We start from the raw sequence: 19,132 nt of genomic DNA on the forward strand, positions 1-19,132 counted from the left end.
TTCTCTTCAGCCATCTCCTTACAGCCATTGCATGGTTAGCCTGCCCGGTGGCACATTTGATTTTTCTGGCCCCTCCCAATACTTAAGTCATGCCTTTATGGGGGCTGTTTCTCCAGATGCCCATGAAATTAATGAGAAGATTCAAGCCACTAATATTGTTTTTTAAAAAATGCTTCCTATCTCCATTCCTTTCGCTTTGTATAGTTTAGTTGGCATCCATATTCACTTCTTGCATTCTGTAGCTGACCTAGTCATAACAGCAATGACCGGTGCAGAATCCAGCTACTGTGGGGATGGTGGCCATATAGTTACCTAGACAGTTCAAGGAAAAAGAAACCAAATATGCTCTCTGCTTGCTTCCCATCAGTCTTGGGCCTAGTAAGGTTCTGTTTTATAAGTCATTTAAACCTCTCCCAATAGGAATTATTGTATTGCACATACAGTGATTAATACACAGTAAGAAGATGTTCTGTAAATGGTATTACAGCAGAAGTTCTATTAAACTTGGTCTTTCACCAACCCTTCTCTGGAAAAAAGCAAAGTCATTGGTGAGAGACAGGAGCAGAAAGGTCCCGATCCTGACCCCAATGAAAGGGCTCATCTGTATGATGCAGTTAGATTGGTTTAACTTAAGGTGTGATCTTAAACCCTGTGCAAGAGGCTGTGTAGACAGTCTTCAGTTTAAACTAGGATTTTTTCAGTTTATCTTAAATCCATTAGGAATGGGTTTAAGCCCACTGTAGTAGTAGAATTGTAGCAAGCCCCCAGTTTAACTAAACCCATGCAAGTCGAATGTAGATGAGGCCTTAGTCCGTGACAAAACTCCCAGTAACTTTCAAGACAGCAGTATCAGGCCCATATTCACAAGCAGGTGGATGGACAGATAAGTAAGCTTGGACAAGTTAGATTTTTATCAGTAAATGTTGGTAAAAGTCGATTTCACCATACACAGACAAACCGACAATACGTATTTCCATAGATGATCACCTAAATTTACAGATAGGCAAAGAACGAAAAATACTGTTTGAGAATTTCTTAGAGAGTTATTTGAGGGTATATGTTTTGTATATTTTACATGTGATGTTGATAATGTGTGTTTTACTGGTTTTTGAATTTCAATGGCTGCTATCATTAAATAATTATTGTGCGGCTCCCTACCATTGTCTTACCCCCCATAATTTCCTGCAACCATGAACATTTAAATCAGTAAAAATTAAAGAGTGCTTAAAACCCATAATGTTGCACAACTGGATATCAGTCAAAATTATTAAAAAAAAATAGAAATCTGCCAAGCCTAATAGATAAGGTACGCACACATTTTTTGCTGTCTTAGGAGCAACGTGGACAAAAATCTAGCCCCCCATGCTTAGAAGCGTGTAAAACGTCACGGGCTCAGACTTTGCTAAGTTCAACCTCAGGCACACAGTCACATCTGCCTGAGGAGCAAAGACCTTCTAACGAAAAGGATGACAAGCCACCACTGATGGAGGAAGGTGCCTGACAGCTCTTTATTACAGAGCAGAGCAGTCTCATTTCAAGGCCATTAGAGGATTAAATAACCTTGCAGGGAGGCGGGGGAGGAACTCAGTCAGCAATCTAGCTATTAAAAACAAAAGAATTAGGAAGAAGAGCCTTCTTCTACCTGCTTAGTGACTCCATAGGTCAGGCCTACACTACAGACCTATATCAGTTAGCTAAGTTGCTTAGAGGTGTGAAAATCCACACCTCTGAGCGACAGTTATACCAACCTAACCCCCCCATATAGACAGTGCTCTGTCAACGGGAGAGCTTTTCCTGTCGACATAGCTACTGCCTTTTGGGGAGGTGGATTAACTACACCAACCCATCTCCCATCGGCATAGGAGCATCTTCACTTAAGCGTTACAATGGTGCGGCTGCACTGGTGCAGCGTTTTAAGTGTAGACCTGCCCACGGGGAGTACTATTTCCTCCAAGACAGAGCTGAGCTGCAAGCCCCAGCATGGGCTGAGAAGGATATGATGCCACAACCTTCTTGTAAAAAAGTTAGGTTTGCCCACACATGATCATTAAAGACCCAGAAAGGGGTGAATTCACAATTCAGAGGCAGATCAAATGGTGCCAGAGATAAGTCAGTGAATGTGGGTGAAACTTTAACCGAGCTAGCAAAAGTGAGTGTGATACCATGGGGCTGTCACCAGGCTAAGAGGGCTGGAGATCAGGGGTGAAGTAGAGACAGTAGCCAACAGGAGAAAAAACAGTCTCCACCCCAGCTACAAATCTGCCTTCTGCCCCAGGCAGGTAAATTACACCCTGATCCCCACTGTTTAGAAACACCTTTTCATTTGGCCCAGCATCCACAAAGCACTTCATGATCCCTCACAATGACAGAGGCAATAGTAAAGCTTAGCATTAATAGTGCTTTGCATCTTCCTAGTGCTGTACACAGAGCAAGCCTCCAAACAGCCCTTTGAAAGACATCAGGCAGATTAGCCCCTTTTCATATCTAAGGGAAGCAACTGCAAAGAGTTGTGCCTAGAATTACACAGCAAATCAGCACCAGTATGCAGTTCTTACTCTTCGTCCCAAACTCCTTCTACACCATGCTGTCTCTTGAGGCCTAAATAAGGGATCAGCCCGCGCCTTTTATAATCTGCTAAAACAGTTATTTATAGGCTGCGAAGTCAGACTGTGAATCACTCCAAAGCATTTAACAGTGGCATTATGCTGCAGGTAAAAACGTTAGTCCCTTGGGGCAGTTTTCCCTGCCACAAGGGTTTATAGCTCCTGGGCTCTGCTGCAGATACATGTAACAAAGGATGGAACTTGGAGGCACTTTAAACCAGAATCCACAAAAGGAAAAATATAAAATATAAATGAACAAATTCCCCCTATCCCACAGACCTCCCATTCTGGCCATAGCCCTGCATCCCAATAGCTTCAGCCCTGTGTAAATGAGAGAGCAAGGCAACCAGGCAGGAGAAATATGATTTGAGTGGCAAAATAAGACTGAAGAGGCTCAAACTTTCCTGTGCACTAGGCAGGCATTAGTGACCACAGCTACTCCAGAAAGCTTCCCAATAATCCTTTACCCTGGTTTATGGCCCAGATGAAACACCGGTGGGGGCAGCATGCTGCCAAGGACCTGCGGCGCAAATGCAACCATCTAAAAAGTTGCAAGGAAGTCAGGAGTCTGGACTCTGACACAGGAAAAGCAGGAGAACACCCATGTATTGATAATCAAGTTTATCTTTATTAAAAAGACAAAGTTCAATTGAAGTATGTCTCAGAATTACAAATGCTCAGGCTCAACAGTGCCCTGCATAGAAAGGTGTATTCCAAAGAAGACTCTGATAGATTAGATCACCAAAACCTATTAACGTCTGCCCTAAAACATACGTTTGCCCTTTCAATTGAACGGATTATCCCTCGACATACAAGGACAGGGCTGCCTGGTTCACAAGAGGGCTCTTACGGTCAAAGGAGCCTACCGCATGCATACCTAGGGTGTGTGCTTTCCAGTGCTTCCACTCCAAAGCTGTGCAGAGGAGTGTCCATAGGAAACATGTTCTCCCAGAAGACCACTCTGATCCAAGCCCAGAAACACAACACGGAGCCATATAAAATGATTAACCATGGCTTGTTAAAAATGGAACGTTTATAGACACTTCACTGAACCACTACCTGGGCGAGAGGAGAGGTCAGGAGGCCATTTAATATATAAGATGGCCAGATGTGCTACAGGTCTGCTCAGCTCCCAGCAGAGACTCAGCATGCAGCAATACAGCTTATTGCAAGTGGCCTGATCAAAACTGAAAAGGCCTATGATCAGAAGAGGTGCTGGACACCCAATATCCTCAGCGCAGACCCTGTAACACAAGACAGGTTGCCTTAGGGTTTGTCTATATGGAAAGTTTTACCAGTGATGCTAGTATAAATCCCCATCTGGACATACAAGCATGGCTTTTGTTTAGCTTAGATCCTGTCCCAAGCAACATAAATAAAACCAAGAAGGGGCCTCTCATACCAGAATAAGATCATACACATGGTGCAATACTGGTATAACTTTATTGGTTTAAATTCACAACTTGTATTATACCAAAAAGATCTTCCCATATAAGTAAGGCCTGAGAAGCAGAATGCCTGAGAAAATACCCAGCACAGCACTTCTTACTTTCAAAGCTCTTTATCAAATGACATTAACCCCACAACACCCAGTGAGGTAGGCAACAGTAAGCACCATTTTATAGGTGGAAAAACCAAGGCACAGAGAAATTAAGTGGCTTGCCCAAGGCCACTGGGGGCAAACAAAGGAGATGGTTATGATTATAATCCAGGCGTTTCCAGCTCCCTTACCATCCACAGAGCACCCCACACCCCCAAGACTTCCAAAGTCTGCTGTGTATGCTTCTGGTTATGAATGGAAGCAGTCTGGACACGTTTTCTTCTAATCCCTGCATCTGTAAATCACTTCGAGCGCCCAAGGAAATTGTGCTACGAACGCATGAAACGGGTCACCTCTCACTCCAGCTCTGTAGCAATAGCACTGGTCTTTCCCACTAGCAGGCAGACTTTCTAACCAGGAGTCTTTTCCCTTTTTGTAAGGAAGGGATCAACCGTAGTGTTATGTGTTGCTGTTCCACTGAGGGCCATTTCCTAGACTCTTCACCCTCCTTCACCATAAGAGCTACAGCTCTCGAATTTCTTATTCACATTCTGCCTGTCAGAAGCAACATGGCTTAGGATACATGCATAAAAAATTGCCACATCAACCCCCATTAAACTATAGCTATGCAAGAGCTAGACATATTATCATAACAAACAAGAATAGGGCACAGGATGTATCTGCTGAGAGACCAACAAACAATACAACCCTGGGATTAATTGGATCAACCCATTCCATCTTGCAGAATGGGCTCTGTTAGGAAATAGTTCTCTCTACCACTGGGGTTGATTTCGCCATCACTTCCACTCCTCAGTCTCTGAGACAGCATGTGCTTGGCAGAAGACAGAGTTGGTTCTTTGACAAATGCTCATCACTAGCCCGCTGGAGCTCTAAGCCAGCAACCGAAAACAAGAAGTGTACATTCACCCAGAAAATCATTGCCAAGTATTGCTAGATGCTGCTCTCCCTCCAGCAGAGATCAACCTGTTCTGACTGGGTTTCTATCCAAAGCCAAGTTCTCTACTGTACAAAGCAGCAGACTGGCTGCTTAAATCAGTCTTGCCTTGTAGTTTTCCCTGGGCAGCCTGGAAAGACAGTCTAATCCAGGCATCGCCTTATTTTAATAACTGAACCTGAGCCTGGTGAAAGCTGTCACCTGCCTGCTGAGATTGCTTCTGAGTAACCGAGTACAGCTGTGAAGCAATCACAACGGGCAGCTAAGTCACCAGAAACCATTTGAACACTTTGTTGCCACCTAAATAACATCTCTGTGCCAGTTCCATTTTATAGTTGTCATAATCCCTCCATTACATGCAGCACTGAACAGCAGCCACCAGTCTCAGGTGAATAACCTCTCATTGTCACAACACGCCCAAGGTGGATATGCAGCACTGCACACCCTGCTGGACTTTACTGATCGTAACTAAAAGGCTCGTTGTGCCCTGGTTAACATCCTCCCCTCTGGCTCAGGAACACTGTGCTCCTGGCAGTTGGAGTTCTAGAACAAGGTCCAGATCAATTCAATCTGGACATTTCAAGGGAGTCCTGCAAAGAGCTTTTACATCAACACTTGCCATTTCACGCAGGGAACAAAAATATTTCCCAATGAAGAACAGGGTTCAGTGACCATGGGAAAATATGAGAGAGCCAAATTCACCCTGTTGTGCCCTAATGGAGTCAATGGAGTATCCCCATAGCTGTGTTTGGCTCTGCGTGTTTCACACCACTATCTGTTGTGAGGAACAGCACTCATCCAGAAGGCTATATTAGTATCCTTACAGGAGAGCAGGGATTGGAGTGGAAGGATATGCAGGAAGAATATCCAGTATCAATGAGGATATCATCCTGAGGAGTGATCTAGAACATCAAAACTGACCATTGCATCACAGGAGTCATCAAAACCTTGGTCCCCACTGGAAATGGGAATAGGAACCTATCAGCGAGAAGAAGAATTCACTATCCTGATGTCTGTGCAAAGTCATGGCAGAAATTCAGACTCCTTTTTACAATGCCCCCATCTTTCTCCCTTGCTGCCACCAGCTTTCCTTACAATAGGGTGACAAGTGACTTTAAGTAGACAACAGATATGGAGGATGACAATTAGAAAATGCTTCGCTATTAGAGACTTGGCTACCACAGCGTCTGTTAGTCAATATCCATCTGTCTACAGAGCTTTGTCACCCTGCCTGACAGCTTCTTTTAACACTTTTTTAACACTTCTTCTTTTAAGAAGAGCCTTTCGTCTCAGGTAGACGGGTCTGGGCATGAGAAAATTTTAACAAGAACAGAACTTTTCATCCTACCAAGTCTTGTGAGCTTCTTAGCTGTACAACTTGCAGTTCTGGCCCCCAGCTACTTAAAGAGGGAGGAGTGGAAGTTCACTGTTTTTGGCTTAAAGCTCAGTGCAATGGACCAGCTGTGTTCCATTTCAGCACCTATATACCACTGCAATGGGTGCTTTAGAAATGCCTAGGTAGAGAGGAACTAGCAGTGGGAGCATCAGAAGCTGCTGTCTTCCATAACTCAGCAGTTCTTAATGGACACCCCATGCCCCATTTCATATAGCCAGGACATCTGGAAGTGTATACTCAAGATTTGGCAAAGGGGTGGGAGGGGGAGGAACCAGACCAGGTGGTGAAGATGAAGTTGAACAGGAGAGGAGGGAAGTAGCAGCATCTGTTTTACTGTGCTGCTGACAAAAATAAAGCATTCAGTGGTAACTTGCACATGCTACAGCATAGGAGTGGAGCTGCTGAATCCCCTTCATGTTGCGTGGGGATGATTCACAGATCAGGGGAAGGGAGAGTTCAAATTTAAGGTTCAACCCTACTCCTATTGAAGTTAATAGCGAAAGTCCCTTTGAATTCAATGGCAGTAGCATCAAGTCCTTGAAATGTCTGTCTGCTCACATGATGAATTGCAATAAGCACCGAGAGAACACCAGAGCCACATGGTCAATTCAACCCTCTTCCCAGAGAAGAGCTTCCTAAGACACCATCGGAAGTCTCTAGTACAAGAGAAACCGCTTATCTCAACAAGACCAAAGCCCATAAAATTCACATGGGGTCACTGGCTCGAGTCAGCCTTCTTGCTTTGGCCACCATCCATAACAAACCTCCCACTTGCACCCTGAGCTCAGGCACTAACACTCAAGTCATGGGGCTACAGCAGCTCTCGCCATTACAGTTTGGGCAGCGTGCCTGCTGGTGCCAGTATAATACCAAAAACATAGAAGAGCCCCAGCAGGAGGTTGAGCTTGGCTGTCCGCTGGGGAATTTTGCTGAAGCTCTGGCTCCGGAACTGCCTCTCCAGTGAAAAGGCCATAGGAATGGTGAGTAGTGGCAGCGCCATGCTGATGGTGTAACGTGTGGCCAAGACGCAGAAAATCAGGTAGGGCAGGAAGAGCAGTGTGTTGTAGAGCATGTAGGAAAACGTGGGGCCGATGAGGATAGCCAGGGTGACAATGCCTGCCTGCCGGTCAGACTCCATGTCCCGTGTGTTGTTGCTGTGCAGGATGGCCTCAGTGCTGAGGGCTAGTGGGACAGCATAGAGCAGGGGTGAGACAGACAGATAGCCAACCTGCACTGCATGGGCAAACATGACAGCCAGGGGCCCAAACGTGATGAGGATCACCAAGTCGCCAAGTGCAACATATTTAAATCCAATTCCTGTGGCAAGAAACAAGAGGAAAACAAGTGTTACCAAGTGAAATTCACTTTATGGAGGACAATAGATGTTACTCAAACAGATCAGCAGCACCTAAAAAATGCTGTAAAACAGCCAACACAAAACACAGCTAGGGCAGGGCTACACACATGCTCTTTTATTGCCCCAGAACTGATTATTATTCTCCCTTTCCAAAGATAATAAAGCAAACATGTCTGCAATTCTCCAGTCTCAACCAGTGAGCAAAGATTAAGGGGCAGATTCATTACCCATCTGGAATACCTTATTCCACAAGCAGTCACACTGAAGTCCATGGGATTACACATGCAGTAAAGTGCTACCCAATGGCAAAAAACAGTGAGGTGGCAAAATTTGCAGATGATACAAAATTACTAAAGATAGTTAAGACCCAGGCAGACTGTGAAGAGCTACAAAAGGATCTCTCAAAACTGGGTGATTGGGCAACAAAATGGCAGATTTCAGAGTAGCAGCCATGTTAGTCTGTATCCGCAAAAAGAAAAGGTGTACTTGTGGCACCTTAGAGACTAACAAATTTGAAATTTAATGTTGATAAATACAAAGTAATGCACACTGGAAAGCATAATCCCAACTATACATATAAAATGATGGGGTCTAAATTAGCTGTTACCACTCAAGAGAGAGATCTTGGAATCATTGGATAGTTGTCGGAAAACATCCACTCAATATGCAGCGGCAGTCAAAAAAGTGAACAGAATGCTGGGAATAATTAAGAAACGGACAGATAATAGGAAGAAAATATCATGTTGTCTCTCTATAAATCCATGGTATGCTCACATCTTGAATACTGCATGCAGATGTGGTTGCCCCATCTCAAAAAAAGATATATTGGAATTAGAAAAGGTTCAGAAAAGGGCAACAAAAATGATTAGGGGTATGGAATGGCTTCCGTCTGAGGAGAGATTAATAAAACTGGGACTTTTCAGCTTGGAAAAGAGACAGCTAAAGGGAGATATGATTGAGGTCTATAAAAATCATGACTGGTGTGGAGAAAGTAGGTATGAGAAGTAGTAAACAACACTTCCTTAACACAAAAAGTAGGGTTCACCAAATGAAATTAATAGGCAGCAGGTTTAAAACAAATAAAAGGAAGTATTTCTTCACACAATGCACAGTCAACCTGTGGAACTCCTTGCCAGAGGATGTTGTGAAGGCCAAGACCCCATAACAGGGTTCAAAAAAAGAACTAGATGAATTCATGGAGGATAGGCCCATCAATGGCTATTAACCAGGATGGGCAGGAATGGTGTCCCTAGCCTCTGTTTGCCAAGAAGCTGGGAATGAGCGACAGGGGATGGATCACTTGATGATTACCTGTTCTGTTCATTCCCTCTGGGACACCTGGCATTGGCCACTGTCGGAAGACAGGATACTGGGCTAGATGGACCTTTGGTCTGACCCAGTAGGCCCATTCTTATGTTCCTATGAGTACAGATGTTAGAATCTGGCCCTGAACACATGCAACCATCAAGTTAAACTATCAGCTGCTACATCTTTCAAATGATATCCTCCAAGCCCTAGAAATTGCTTAATCTTATCTATAGCAACACACTGGGTGTTTCTTGAACCACCCAGCAGCAGAACTGAAGAAGCAAAACACATTTTATCTTCATAAGTCCCATAAAAAAATTTCACGTTCCTACTCTACATCAGTGTTACTCATTAATTTTGGGTGCATTTCTTAAAACACCTCTTTAGTTTACTTTTCAGTTTAAACTAGATCTGGCTAATAACAAATGAGGAACTGTTCAGATAATACAAACTCAGCTCCATCCATGGAGAAGAGAACACAGATAATGAACCAAAGCAGCTGACATACACCAGATGTACATTTCACACACAATTCCTGCCTCAGAGTATGAAGTACAGTCCTTACCTCCAGTATAAAGGAAGGAGCTGGAAAGTCCCCCAAAGTAGATCAGGGCCAGGTGCTCCAGCTTGAGAGTGGAGAGACAGTAGAGGCAGGCAGCACAGATACAGCCCAGGGTATAGAGGAAGACCCCAAACCGGACCACATCCTGAGGCTCCAAGATCTGGTCCACCAATGTCCGGTCATCACTCTTCTTGTGGTCAATGCCCTTGGAGAAGTCATAGTAGGTATTAACCAAGTTACCTGCTCCATGCACAGCCAGCACAGCCACTGCACTGCCCACTAGCAGCCCTGGGTCTAGGGATCCATGGGACCGATAGGCTAGGGCACTGCCCAGGGCTACTGGGGTCAGAGAGGCGCTGAAGCTCCAGGGCCGCAGGGCCAGAACGTAGGCGGCACATTTCTGCCTCCAGGTGCCTGGGCGGCTCTTGGCAGAGCTGGGCAGCCCGATGCCCAGCTCCCCCACGTCACCGCCTCTGGGGCTCTCAGCGCTGATGCTGATCTTCTCACTCCGAGCCTCAGACTCCATGCTCCTCACGCGGCTGACTCAGGAGAAGGCGCCGGTGGCAGACCTGGGAAAGGAGGGGGAGTTTGCATCAGGAAAGGGAAAGCCCCGGGGGCCTCGCCAGGGACACACCCAGCCCCGGGGAGAGCCGCCGGCGACACCCGCGACGCGAACCGCGGCAGCGGCGACCCCCCAGCGAAGGGGCCCCACGGCGCGGAGAGCGAGGGGCGGGTCCCCTCCCATGCCGGGCACCGGCGGAGAAGCGGGGTCCTTCCCCGGCTTCCTCCTCTCCGTGCGGCGCCTCAGCCCCCGCGACCTCCGCATCCCCTGATGGAGGGAAAGGCCCCCGGGTAGGGGGAGCACCCCGGGCGGGGCGCGGCGGCGGCTCCCAGCCCCGGGCGGGGCGGACTCTGCTCTCCCGTCGCATGGGGCGGCTCCGGGGCCCCCTCACCTGCTGCGGAGCCGGGTCCCGGGGAGGCCTCTCCGGCTCCGCTCACGAGCGAGCCGGCTCTCGCGGGACCCCGGCCGCCAGCCCGCGTGGGCCCCAGCCAGGGCCGGCCCCTCCGGAAACAAGGGCGCTGCTCGCCAAGGTTCCGCTTGCTGAGGGGAGCCCTGGGCCGGGGCGGGGGAGCAGCCGGGTGGGGCCCAGGGGGAAGGATAGGGAAGAGCCCCAGAATACGAGTAATACCCGGAGGGGGGGGGTGCCTTCCCGTAGGGTCACTCAGCCAGTCCGTGGCAGAGCTGTGGATTGAACCCAGGAGTCCTGAGCCCCATCCCCCTTCTTCAACCCCAGAGAATAGACTCCCCTGTCCCCAGCCCTGCGACCCTGGCGTTCGGGGTGCTGCATGCACACGCCGCCCCATAGACTCCTGCAAACGGACGAGCCTATCCCTGCCACGGCTTGCAAGGTCAGAGCCTGACCCGCTCTGAGCCTCCGTTTCCCCAATCTGCAAAATGGGGATAACAATCCACAGGGATTAATATGTGGGGGCGACTCAGATCATCTGGTAAGAAGTGCCACAGGGAAAGCCTGGAAAGTTAATCTGAGCCACTGTTATTAAATTATCAATTAATATTTAACTATTAGTGAATATTAACATCTAATCATTAGTATCAATAACAAGTCTGCTTATATGAACCCTTAACCATTCATATTACCGGTAAATCATAGACGTTGAATGTTTTGTGTCGATTATCATCGCTAATAGCTATTTTCCACTGTTAGGCAAAGTAGGGGTCACAGAAGTGGCTAGCTTCTATACGTACCATTACGGTAACAGAGCCTTTCTTCTGCCCTTGGTGCTCTTCAGGACAGGCTGCACCCAGAGCAGTCGAGAAGCTGGAGGGGATAGAAGGACCAAGCGTTCACGCGGCGAAAAATTCCTACCGTCTCAATAGTTTTTTTTTAAAAAAAAAAAAATCAATTTCCGCATGCGCACAACGCCGTGCAGCTTCAGAGAGGGCGGAAGCAATGTGGCTTTCCAAAGGCGGGGCAAGCTCTGAATTCTAAGCAATCGTGCAGCGCCCAACTTCTCATTGGCGCAGCTATGTGTCAGTAAATCACCATATGTCCTTTGATTGGTCAATACCGACCGCACCCGCCCCCGGCAGTTATTTGGGGGTGGGGACACGCTCCTCTAGGAACCCCTCCTCACTCCTAAAGCTATTGGCTACCCCACCCGCTGGTCACATTCCCCTCAGCGCCGATTGGTTAGCGCGTCTTCGCCGGCCCGGCGACAGCAGTGGGGGAGGGGAAACGCGGGGGCCCAAGCTGGGGAGCCGGTCGTAAGGGGGCCGGCGCGGCTGGGCCGGCCGGAGGCGGTGAGTGCTGGGGCCCCGATCCGGCGCCGGGAGGGGATCCCCCCCTCCCCCTCAGTAGGGACACCCCGGCCTGGCTCCCCAGTGCGGGGCCTATGGAGGCTGCGTCCCCTTCCCCGCGCCTTCGCCGGCCGGGCTGGCTCAGGCCCCCCGGCAGCCTCAGCCCCGGCAGCGGGGATGGGGGCTGCCCTGGGGGCTTGCCCGGTGAGCCGAGCCGCGCTGGCAGGGGGCCTCCCGCGGGTCCCTCCCCCGGCCACCCCCCCGGCCGCAGCACGGGAGGTGCCCGACTCCCCTCGGGCTAGCGCCCGCCGCTGCCCACTCCCTTCCCGTGCCCCAGGCGGAGCGGTGCCCGGAGCTGTCAGCCAGGCCGGCGGCCGCCGCTCCACCCCCGGGGCCTCCCCGCCCTGGGCCGGGCAGTGGGTGGCGGGGACCCTGGCCTTGGGTCTGCCCCGGCTTTCCCAGCGCGGCTCGTTGAATCTGTGCCCCCCACTGATGCAGGCAAGGCCTCTGCCCTGGGCGGTGCGCGCAGGCCCTGCTTGCCCTGGATAGACAGGCTGCGATCGCCCCTTTGCCCGGCTCCTTGCGAACGCGTTTCCCTCACCAGGGCAGAAGAGGCCTGTTTAGGCTACTCTTCCAGCCTGGGGAGCTGATCCTGGCTTCTCCGGGAGATGCTGGTAGCAGGAAAGATCCCACACTATCTCCTGATTCCTCAGGGGCATCCGCTGTACCCCGGGATTTTAATGAGGCGGAGTAGTGGCAAGTGAGGAATAGGAACCCAGGACTCCTCGGGTTCTAGGCCTAGTTCCGCCCCTCACCTGCTGTTTGCCTTGCAGCAACGTACTTGAAGACCCCTGCGTCGGTTTCCTCCTTTCTAAAATGGTTATTTTTAAACTTTAAAAAAAAAAAAAGTGCACCCATCAAGATGGTCTCTACACATGTACAACATTAAATATCCCATTACAATGGCTGTTGCTGGCACAAATACGCATTGGAGGTTATAGCGCTTACCAGCCCCTAGGAGCGTTGAGGCTTGTAAAGAACTTTGAGGTTCTTGGATGAAAGGGGTTGTAGAGGAGCAAACTGAAGTAACGACATCGACATGCACACCAAGCGGTCCTTACCCTCCTTGTCACTTTGCTTGACTGGGAACGCCTCTGAAGCACAAGCCCGTCTTGGTATTTGGGCATGGATTTGATTTGGGCATGTCACATGTGCCCATGAACGCTTTGTGCTGAGAGTGCAGGAGTCAGGAGGCTGAGCTGGGGCTGGTTTGTTTAGGGTGCGCTGAAGGACCGTGCGAGCCAGAACTCTTGAAAGCTGCCTAGGTCTGTGGAATCCAAGGAGCCTGTACCCCTGTCATATATCTGATGGGGTTCTGTAGCTATTATGCCATCTGAAAGCCCTCTGTTTCTCATGAGATGTATATTTGGGAGCAGTAAATTGGAGCCATGTGGTGGATGGAGCTGTGATTGGCTTCTGTACTAGCTAAAAGCCATAAACAGGTTTTCTCTTCTAAAGGATCCACTGGACTTGATGCCCCAAGTCCTGACTCGCCGCCATCATGTCCAGCACCGTGTCCATCCTTCAGCAATTTGCCAGCGGGCTGAAGAGCCGCAATGAAGAAATCAGGGCAAAAGCCGCCAAGGACTTGCAGCATTATGTCACCATGGAGCTCCGTGAGGTGAGTGCTGCAGATATGGGAGCAGCAGCTTTTAGCTGGGGAGACACGTTTGTGCCATTTGGCTAGGGAGTGAGGTGTGTCGCTAGGATGCTTGGGGCGGTAGAGATTTGGGATGCTGAGGTAGGTACTAGAGTGGGATGGGCACAAGCAGGCACCAGAAAGGGGCTGGGTTAACCGGGCAGGGGCACAGGCAGCAGATGTAATTGCTTCCTCTGGGTTTGGATCCCACAGTTAATTTACTGCCTTTGAGTTTGGGAGCCCTGAAAAGTGGTGTTGCCCTTCTTTATCTGGGGCATATGTAGTGGAGGAGAGGTGGTAAATTGATCTGAATTTGTTACCTGTGCAGATGAGCCAGGAGGAATCTACCCGCTTCTACGATCAGCTGAATCACCACATATTTGAACTGGTCTCTAGCTCTGATGCAAATGAGAGGAAAGGAGGCATTCTGGCTATAGGTGAGTGAAGGACTTCAGCGCCTCTGGTGAACTTCCCCTTCACATTGCTGTTCTATCGGGACAGATTGGCAAGAGAACTCTGTGCTCACAAGAGATGCGCGGTATATTTAAGAGAGTTCAGTGCACTGAGTGTGTATGGAATATAGAGCTCTTTTGAAATTCTGACCGTAGGTGTCATAATGGGAGCTGCTGGATGCTGAGCACTTCTGAAAATCTGGCCCTTTTGGTGCCTCCTTGGAAACTGAGCACTTGAAAATCTGACCCCAATGTGTGTGCTGAGCACTTGAAAATCTGGCCCTGAGCTCTTCTGAAAATACTTCTCATCGTGTCCAGTTTTACTGGTGGTCACAAGAGGCAAAGCCTCTGGACTCCCTGTTGCCTGAGAACATTCATTCTTTTTTGTTTAAAGTCACCTGGCTCAAGGGCAGCAGCCCCCATCCCTGTGGAGGGATCTAAATGGCTTTTGCCTTCATTTTGTTTAGCGTCTCCCTCATTTGCCCTGTTGTGCTTTCATTCTTACATGGCAAAGCTTCCCAAATGCTGTGACGCACAAGGATGCAGGTAACTTGTATAAAAACACACCCTTCCAACAAAATACCCCGTAGCCTTAGCATTTGCCTTTTGTTAACGACGCAGAAACTGCTTGTGGGTTGATTTCACCAGCCATAACCAAACCAACCCCAAGGTGTCTGGAGGTGGTGGAAGTAACTTAGGAAAAGAAATCTTTGTTGACCGCATCTGATTTCGAAGCCGACAGTATCACTTTAAAATTGTTTCTGTGAATTTAGTGCTGTTGAAAGGTGCCGGATTGACAACCCTGGACACTGATGGCCTCTTTATCTACAGAGCAGGCACAACCCAGGCACCAGCAGAGCAAACTTCAGCCACACTGCCCTCTGTCAGTGTGCCTCAACTTTGACCTGGAGGGACAATCGCGAGGGGTGAAGGAGCATTCAGTCTCTTTAGTCCGTTCAGTCCTTGGCGCCTCTACTGAGACTCTCAAGAAGGGGGCCAGTTGTAGTGGTTGCATGTGGATGCCTGTCGATTGGGAATGGGCCCACGATCCCAGGGTGGAAAAGCTGTGACCTGTGGAAAGGACTTGATAAACTTCCCTGTTTACTAAACAAATTCTGACTTTAAAAGGCTGGTGACCCTTTCCTACTGCTTGATTTCTCTGGTGGATTTTTGGTTTAGGAAGAGAGAATGGGAGTCTCTAAAGAATGGATAGGGAATGCTAACTCTTCTCCAGGGACTACCCTACTGTCGGGCAAGCTGACTCAGTGACAGAGCTTTCACTCCTGTTCTCCCTCTCCCCAGCGAGCCTTATCGGCGTTGAGGGAGGCAATGCCACCCGCATCGGCAGGTTTGCCAATTACCTTCGGAACCTCCTCCCCTCCAATGATCCTGTTGTCATGGAGATGGCGTCCAAGGCCATCGGGCGCCTTGCTCTGGCAGGTGATACCTTCACGGCGGAATATGTGGAGTTCGAGGTGAAACGGGCTCTGGAGTGGCTGGGAGCTGATAGGAATGAAGGTCGAAGACACGCGGCTGTACGTACTCCTCTTCAGCCTTCCTGGGAAAGGGCTGGCTGCTCATGAGTAGTGGTGATGGGAGCGATGTATATAGATGGGCAGATGCAGTGAATGAGAGCTGCCAGGGACTGGAATGGCTACAATTGTATATCTGAGAAGCTGTGATGCTGGCTAGCTGGTCTGCCATAAACCGTGTTCATTATGAAAGTCTTTTGGGACCAACCAAGAATGAGGCCCCATTATGCTAGGCATTGTACAAATGCAGAGCAGATAGTCCTTGCCCCCCAAACGCTTACAGACTAAACAGACACAGGGAAGGGGTCAGTCTCTGAATTCCAATCTGTGCCTAACGCCACCATCTCTCTCCCTCTCTCCAGGTTCTGGTCCTACGTGAGCTGGCGATCAGCGTGCCCACCTTCTTCTTCCAGCAGGTGCAGCCGTTCTTCGATAACATCTTTGTTGCTGTGTGGGATCCCAAGCAGGCCATCCGAGAGGGAGCCGTGTCTGCCTTACGAGCCTGCCTTATCCTCACCACCCAGCGGGAGCCAAAAGAGATGCAGAAGCCACAGTGGTACAGAGTAAGGAAATAATCCCTTAATCTTGGAACAGCTTTCCTCCAGAGTTCAGAAAAGCTTCAGCGTCCACGCCAAAAGCCAAGAGACTGATCCCCATATGTCAGTAGGTGTTGGCCTCTCTCAATCAGGATTGAAAATGGTTTGGCCTCTAGAGCATGCTGAACCAAACTGTTTACACTACCCTCTACAAAAGTGTGTGAGACACTCCATTCCACCAGGGATCTACTGTACTTTCTGTAACTTGTTGCCAAGAGTAGAACAGAATGCTCAGTAGTTAGGACACATGCAGATTTTCTAGGTTCTGCTACCTCAAAGTATCTTCAGCATCAGTGATCAAAGAGCCCGTCAGCAATGGCAAGGTTACAACACTGCAGCCAGGGGTTGTTCTTATTTGACAGTGTGGAGTTCTAAATCCACAGGTGAGGCTTGAACAATGCGATCAAACTACTTTGACACAGTGAGACCTGAGCACACGTTATACTGGCAACATGACCAGGGTGCTAAGTACTGAAAGGCCTCAACACACATTTCACATAATCCCCATGTGCACTGTGGTAATGGTGTGCTTTTAAGAGAGGATGGAAGATGCAGGTCTCCTTGTCCACTCCTTCTGTTGAAAACAGGTTGGTTGCCAGAGTAGACTGGGTCAGAACTATCCAGCGCTCCATTCTAGTGTCAATCAGCTGAGGTTTTAGCCGTTCCTGGGACTTATGGGCTCCCAGTAACTACTGACTTGCTGTATTCCCTTGTTCTACATTGGTGGGGGACTTGGTCTCTGTTAAGGCTGCTATTATCTATCTTCAGCACACATACGAAGAGGCAGAGAGAGGTTTTGATGAGACTTTGGCCAAGGAGAAGGGTATGAATCGTGACGACCGAATCCATGGTGCCTTACTGATCCTCAATGAATTAGTGAGAATCAGCAGCATGGAGGGCGAGGTGAGTAACTTATCAAGATGGCAACCAGTCTGGTGCTATGGTTGGCTGAACGGAGGTGTCTCCTCATTCAGTTTAATAAAGTGGGGCAGATGCGACTAATCCACTTGGGTTGGAAATGGGTTGATCGAGCTGGAGAAGTTCACAAGCAACTGGGGTCTAGGGCATTTCATTGTCACAAACACAGTGGCAAAGTGAAGGGAATTAGTCGAACAGTAACAAATGTTTAGGGACAGGAGGGTTCATTCATGATGGAAAGTGACATTAAATAGCTTTAAGAGACAACTGGATGTGTAGGGCAGCAAGTACAGATATTTGTGGGATATAAGCACAAAGGAAAGAGAGGAATTGTGCAGGGTGTTATAGGAGGGTATAGCCAGAGAAAGTGGGAACACTTCCTGGCAGTAAATTAAATGAGAGGTTGGGCAGTCTCCCAAGGGAAAAGAAAGGGTGAAAACCCAATTGCTTGGGACTTTTAAAATTAGATTAGAAAAAGCACTAGAGAATGTCCTTCAGGGAACAATTCTGCCTCCGTCCCTTGGGATGGACAAGGTGCGTGAATAGGTCTCTCTCCCTCTTTAGTTTCAATTACTCCTCCACAATCTTTTCCCAGTTGTAGCTTCAAACCTTTCTTGCGTTATGCTGTGCCCTGTGACCGTATGTGGTAGGACAGATACCTCACTATCTGTTCTATGTGTGTGCTATAGGATGGTCGCCTGATAGGTTCTAACCTTATATGGAGTGTTTAATTTAAGCAGTAACTTGGCACCAATTAAATTTGAAATGAAGGTGTTTTTGTAGGGACTGGTGGGTTCATAGGAAGTGGTTGAATGTGTTGGAAGTGAGGGTCAGGTTAGTGCCCAGTACTGTTTAATCGTGTGAAACTCAGCACACTCCTGCTAGACTGTGAATTCACAGAATTACAGAACTGTAGGGCTAGAAGGGACCTCGAGACATCATCTAGGCTATCCCCACCACTTCCAACCCTGCATCCACTGTCTTCTCAACCAAAGGGAACAGCATTTCCCACGAGAGTTAGGGCCACTGCCATACCTAGCCTGCCTTGTTCAGTGACTTTCACTGCGTGACCCTGATTCTTTCCCACTCTGAAGCCAAAAAGAGAATTCTTTGCCCATGCTGCGTCACTGCTGGCCACTTGGCAGGAAAATCTATTGCATGGAAGGTCCCTGGATGTCACGTCTGGTTTGCAGTTCAGTCCGTGCTAGACAGCCCCTTTGGTGTGGGGTCCATGAGTTTGTTTGTTGTGTGTGTCCTCTTCTGTTTAACTGCCTTTGAAAGTGTTTTTTTTCTGTGCCCAGCGCCTTAGAGAGGAGATGGAGGAGATCACGCAGCAGCAGATGGTGCACGACAAATACTGCAAAGACCTGCTGGGCTTCGGTACAAAGCCTCGGCACATCACCCCTTTCACCAGCTTCCAGTCTGTACAGCCCCCACAGTCGAACGCCTTGGTGGGGCTCCTGGGGTACAGCCCCCATCAAGGAATCATGGGGTTTGGAGCCTCGCCTGTCCCAGCAAAGTCAACGTTGGTTGAGAGTCGATGTTGTCGGGATCTGATGGAGGAGAAGTTTGATCAGGTGAGCTGTGGGCTTTTCTCTAGCGGCCTCCCCAAATCCCCTGCAGAGAGGCCAGACTCTTAGTGTGACTTCCTTCCATTCCCTTTGCTGGGAGGCAATATGGCCCAATAGTTGGTTCATGGTTACAACCCATTAACTATATTCCTGGCTCTGATGCTGGTTTCCTGTGTGTCCTGGAGTGATCTACTTAACTTCTCTGTGCCTCAGTGTAGTCCTCTGTGGCACAGGTATAATTATAACCCTTCCTGAGGAGTGATGCAGCAGAATGACAGTGGAAAACCTTGCGATCTCCACATGGCAAGGATGACAGGGCACCC

General features: G+C 48.8%; 2 protein-coding genes across 5 annotated transcripts in view; one reads left to right on the forward strand and one right to left on the reverse strand.

Moving 5' to 3' along the window:
- Positions 1–4,027: 4,027 nt before the first annotated feature.
- On the reverse strand, positions 4,028–11,610 carry UBIAD1 (UbiA prenyltransferase domain containing 1). Of its 2 annotated transcripts, none has more exons than XM_073316894.1 (3): positions 11,490–11,610; positions 9,725–10,290; positions 4,028–7,811 (listed from the first exon to the last, which is right to left on the reverse strand). In XM_073316894.1, the coding sequence occupies exons 2-3, from the start codon at positions 10,245–10,247 to the stop codon at positions 7,324–7,326; spliced, it is 1,011 nt and encodes a 336-aa protein (XP_073172995.1). In that variant the 5' UTR covers positions 10,248–10,290; positions 11,490–11,610; the 3' UTR covers positions 4,028–7,323. The 2 variants fall into 2 exon arrangements, with proteins under 2 accessions (XP_073172995.1, XP_073172994.1); XM_073316893.2 differs by lacking the exon at positions 11,490–11,610 and adding an exon at positions 10,675–10,804.
- A 354-nt stretch (positions 11,611–11,964) lies between these two features.
- Positions 11,965–19,132, forward strand: part of MTOR (mechanistic target of rapamycin kinase) — a 106,029-nt gene continuing 98,861 nt past the window's right edge. For 2 of the 3 annotated variants that reach the window (XM_073316890.1, XM_073316891.1), the window contains exons 1-7: positions 11,965–12,044; positions 13,560–13,722; positions 14,069–14,177; positions 15,495–15,727; positions 16,087–16,287; positions 17,089–17,223; positions 18,540–18,815. In XM_073316890.1, the coding sequence (XP_073172991.1) occupies positions 13,603–13,722; positions 14,069–14,177; positions 15,495–15,727; positions 16,087–16,287; positions 17,089–17,223; positions 18,540–18,815 (1,074 nt within the window). In that variant the 5' untranslated portion in view covers positions 11,965–12,044; positions 13,560–13,602. Of the gene's footprint in view, positions 12,045–13,559; positions 13,723–14,068; positions 14,178–15,494; positions 15,728–16,086; positions 16,288–17,088; positions 17,224–18,519; positions 18,816–19,132 lie in introns of those variants that run through there. The other variant, XM_073316892.1, reaches the window with a different exon arrangement.

The sequence above is a fragment of the Lepidochelys kempii genome, chromosome 18 (genome assembly GCF_965140285.1).
Source record: "Lepidochelys kempii isolate rLepKem1 chromosome 18, rLepKem1.hap1, whole genome shotgun sequence".
NCBI lineage: Eukaryota > Metazoa > Chordata > Testudines > Cheloniidae > Lepidochelys > Lepidochelys kempii.

What these genes read in the sequence shown, in the direction of transcription:
- UBIAD1 (XM_073316894.1), bottom strand. Translation starts at nt 10,247, where the DNA reads ATGGAGTCTGAGGCTCGGAGTGAGAAGATCAGCATCAGCGCTGAGAGC. An exon ending in CTCCTTCCTTTATACTGGAG is followed by an intron (nt 7,812 to 9,724) that starts GTAAGGACTGTA and finishes TTCTTGCCACAG; the next exon opens with GAATTGGATTTAAATATGTT.